This window comes from Empidonax traillii, unplaced genomic scaffold (assembly GCF_003031625.1).
Source record: "Empidonax traillii isolate 1590-97213 ecotype Southwest subspecies unplaced genomic scaffold, ASM303162v1 scaffold733:size745334, whole genome shotgun sequence".
Taxonomy (NCBI): Eukaryota; Metazoa; Chordata; class Aves; order Passeriformes; family Tyrannidae; genus Empidonax; species Empidonax traillii.
Window position 1 is genome coordinate 686,587 of NW_020955926.1, and position 3,954 is coordinate 690,540.

Consider the following 3,954-nt stretch of genomic DNA (forward strand, 5'->3'; position numbering starts at 1 on the left):
TGTAGAATTATGAGTAAACTATTGACTTGGAGACTCCAGGAAATGAGCATTAATTGCAGAACAACACTTGGTTCCACTTTTCCTATCTTCCTAAAACATCTACATAATTTTCTGTTTTCAAAACAGACCCCAAGTTTGAAAATATAAAGCTGTGATTGACTCAGTGATTTCTTTGTTCCACAGAAAACCACGTTAAAACCCACATCAGCAGCAACCCAGATGGAGGAGCCCACAATTAGGACAGAGCTTTCAAAGCTGGAGTTAGTTTATCTGAGTTACTGTCTTTGGTGATTAATTTGAATTAATTCCTTTACATTTATAACATTTCTCACGCATCTGCTTGCCTTTTTTTTTTTTTTTTCCCTCAGTGCTCCTTTGTTCTTGAATCTGCTTGGGCTGGTGAAGCTCTCACTCAGTAATGATTCTGCAGTTTAAATTTCATGTAAGAAATGGTGATCCAAAGAACCAGGGGAAATCTAATCCCAATTAAATTGTTTCACAGTGTTTATGGCTCTTCCTCTTCATAGGAAGGTGTGGAAATCCTAAAGCTGGTTTCTCAGCACAGCTCCCAAAGTCAGCCAGTGCAATAAGATGCCTTAAAAGGAAGTTTAATGGCTGCTGTCATCAATCTGTATCTTTGCTTCTCCCCTGCAGGCAGTCAGGAAGCACCTTTTCCTTCTCATTCCTGGGCTTTGCCATCCCTTTAGGCTCACATTTGGTACTTTTTATAGACTATGTTTTTATAACATTTGAGGTCAGCCATCTCCTGCCCACCAGCACACACCCTGGGAAGGGCAGCACAGCTTGTTCCTTTTGGGTGCCCTCCCACACTGAAAACTCAATTTTGAATATTCTGGAGAAAAGGAGGAAGAGTTCAGCCCCTCCTTGGCCTGTGTTCTTACCTCCTCAGCTACTTCACAGAATCATTAAGGTTGGAAAAGACCTCCGAGATCATCAAGTCCAACCTTTCTCCGATCCTAAAATCCTACACAAAGTTAAACAGCTCCAGTGACATCACTGAGAGGTTCCCATGTTTTTCCCCACCTCTCCAAGGGGAGATGGAATGTGTTTCGTGGTGGCCAGGACAATCCAACAACTCACAAGATAAATAAGTTCAAATCCTCTTGAAGTTTTCTATTTTCAGTGACTCAGAAGCTGCTGAGTAAGATATAAAATGATCTCCTTTTCCATCTGTGGTGTGAAGCTGCAACTGCCCCAAGGCAGTCAGAAAAGCGGGGAAAAGCTTTTTTCCCAAAGGTTTTTGGTGTATGGAGTACACAGAATTACCCCAAACAACACCTTTCAGTGCAAAATTCCGGCAAAATAACCTAAAGGGGCTACAGGAGAGCTGGAGAGGGACTTTTTACAAGGGCATGGAGGGACAGAACAGTGGGAATGTCTTCAAACTGACAGAGAGCAGAGTTAGATGGGAAATTAGGGAGAAATCCTTCCCTGTGAGGGTGGGCAGGCCCTGGCACAGGTTGCCCAGAGAAGCTGTGGCTGCCCCTGGATCCCTGGAAGTGTCCAAGGCCAGGTTGGACGGGGCTTGGAGCAACCTGGAAGTGAAAATATCAGGCAGCACCGAGAACCTGGGGATTTCAGCAGGCAGGGCAAGAGCTTGGCTGGAGTTTGAGATTTTAGGAAGTGCCCTTAAGCACCTAAAACAGTAGTAAGACCTTTCATTGATTATGTCAACCCCCTGGAGAACTGGAGCTTTGATTACTTCAGAATGAACCACATGACCTGCTGAGAACAGGAACTGTTCCGTGGGTTGCAGGGCACTCCTGACATTGTTGTTATGTAGATATTGCTCTGATGGAAATGCTGATAACAGCAGCGAGGGCTGTCGTATCAGCAGGTGCTTACAAAGGAGCAATGCATTTGACAACCAACCCTTTATTAATCTGCTCCACAGCTCTTGCATTGAGCCCAGCTGCTCGTTTTTCTCCTGGAACCCCACATTAAGCTAAACTGAAGCATTTCCAGTCTTGCAGGCATGGTTGTTTTGCAATCTGTCTTTTTCACAATCAAGATCTCGGCTGCTAGAAAGATAAACATCAAAATCTAACTTTACATCTAGCCCATATCCACTTGTTCTCTCACACATCCCACATTTTTATGCCCTGTAATCCATTTTTCTTCTCCTTGCAGCAGGGTAAAGTGGGTCCAAACCCGCATGCTGGTCCCTTCTGGAGTATTTGTCTTAATAGATATGTCATCAAACCTAAATTAAAAAACCAAAATATTTGGGGCAAGGCTAAATAGATCTTTTATGCAGGTTAGGATCTGATTTTTTCCAAACTGAGCTGTTGCACTTCCTAAGGGATTAATATATTTGCTGCCCTTTTTCATTGTAACTCAGTAAAATCTTTTTAATGGGTTCATCTTTCATTACAGTTTGTGGGCAGCAGCAACAGCCTCAGTAAGGGGCGATGCTGTGACTTCCAACAACACAAGAAACCAAGGGATGTAATCACAGGTAACCCAAAATTTCCATGAAAGGAGAAAAAACACCACATAAAGCAAAAACAATCCCCAACCAACCAACCAACCAACAAAAAAACACACACACAAAAAAAAAAAGGGAAAAAAGGGGGAAAAAAGGGGAAAAAAGGAGCACTAATTAGGCTGAGCAAACCAGAACAAAATATAAATAAATTATAAATAAAATATAAATAAAAGAAATTATTCACAATAAAGAACCAAAATAAATTATTCATGAAAATGCAATATATAGGAGGAGAATGCAAGCAGTATCCACAAGTAATTATTTGCAGCCTGTAACTCCTGTTCCTTCTTTTCCTTTTCTCATTCCTCTTGCTCGAGTGGTGCAACTTGTCAGAAGGATGTTCTCTGTTTGTTCTTCATCCAGAGCAGGGGCTGGGATCCTCTCCTTGGAGTTCAGAGCATCAAGCTGGAAAAAAATGCCGTGGTGGGGACTTTTGAGGGTGTTAATGTTCTGCTGAGGCCTTGGGGTGTGGAACTGTTGGGCCCAAACTGGTGCTGTGGGTCAGACCCTGGGATTTCCCTGGGTCTGAAAGGATTTGGGATCTCCTGTGAGGAACACCAGGGAGTTTCCCACGGCCTTTCCATGTGTGAAGGGGACAAAAAGGAAGACAAGAGAGAGACATTTTTCCAAGGCATGTCGTGACAGAACAAGGAGCAGCAGTTTTAACCTGAAAGAGGGTGGGTTTAGGCTGAAAATAAAGAAGAATTTTGTTGCAATAAGGGTGGTGGCGGTGGAACAGAGAAACCTCAGATGCCTCATCATTTTTGTTGTCAATCAAGCTGACAGATGCAAATTTCTGTGGAAGCATGACAGAGTATCTCCTAAACTCTTTATAGCTCTCATTAAAGTTGATTACAAGAGCTTTGCACAAGTCCTCAGGGGTGTCACACCATCTGCTTAAAGGTGAATCCACATCCCCCTCCAGTTCGAAACATCACAACTCTTGTTGCTTCCCGGGTCTAATTCACGATCACAAACTCTCCCTCTGCTGCTGTGAATTGAATGCTGTGCTTTAGGGAAGAGCACCAGTGTTATGGAGCTTCATCTGAACCCTTCTAGAGCCACAAGCAGAGTCACATTCTGGAAGAACATCAGTGATCCTTAGGAAATCTAGAAATTCTTCAGTGCCTTTAGTTCAAGGTCCTTAATGCTGGTCTACAAAAGACTCAGGTGATTGGATTGGGTAAATAGTGTTTTAATGGAGCAGCTGATGAGGCCCAGAGTTGATGCCAACCCTGTTCTTTATGGATGGTCCCCATTATTTGGGTGTGCTCCCCTAGTTTTCACCAGCACTGGGTTGAGAGGTTGTCAGTAATGCCACTGAAAGTGGTTTGTTTGTGCCACTTGGCAGCAATCTCTGGAAAAATGAATGCTGTAACCCAGGGGAGGTCAGTAAAGAGGCCAGGGATGTGTGGAAAATCTGGAATTTCAAAGGAAAAAACCCA

At 43.3% G+C, this 3,954-nt stretch overlaps 1 protein-coding gene across 1 annotated transcript in view; it reads right to left on the reverse strand.

Moving 5' to 3' along the window:
- The window catches only part of LOC114066089 (acyl-CoA (8-3)-desaturase-like), an 8,905-nt gene extending 8,569 nt beyond the window's left edge, over nucleotides 1-336 (reverse strand). The window contains exon 1 of the mRNA XM_027900493.1: nucleotides 333-336. Coding sequence (XP_027756294.1) covers nucleotides 333-336 — 4 coding nt within the window. The remainder of the gene's footprint in view (nucleotides 1-332) is intronic.
- Between the last annotated feature and the right edge of the window lie 3,618 nt (nucleotides 337-3,954).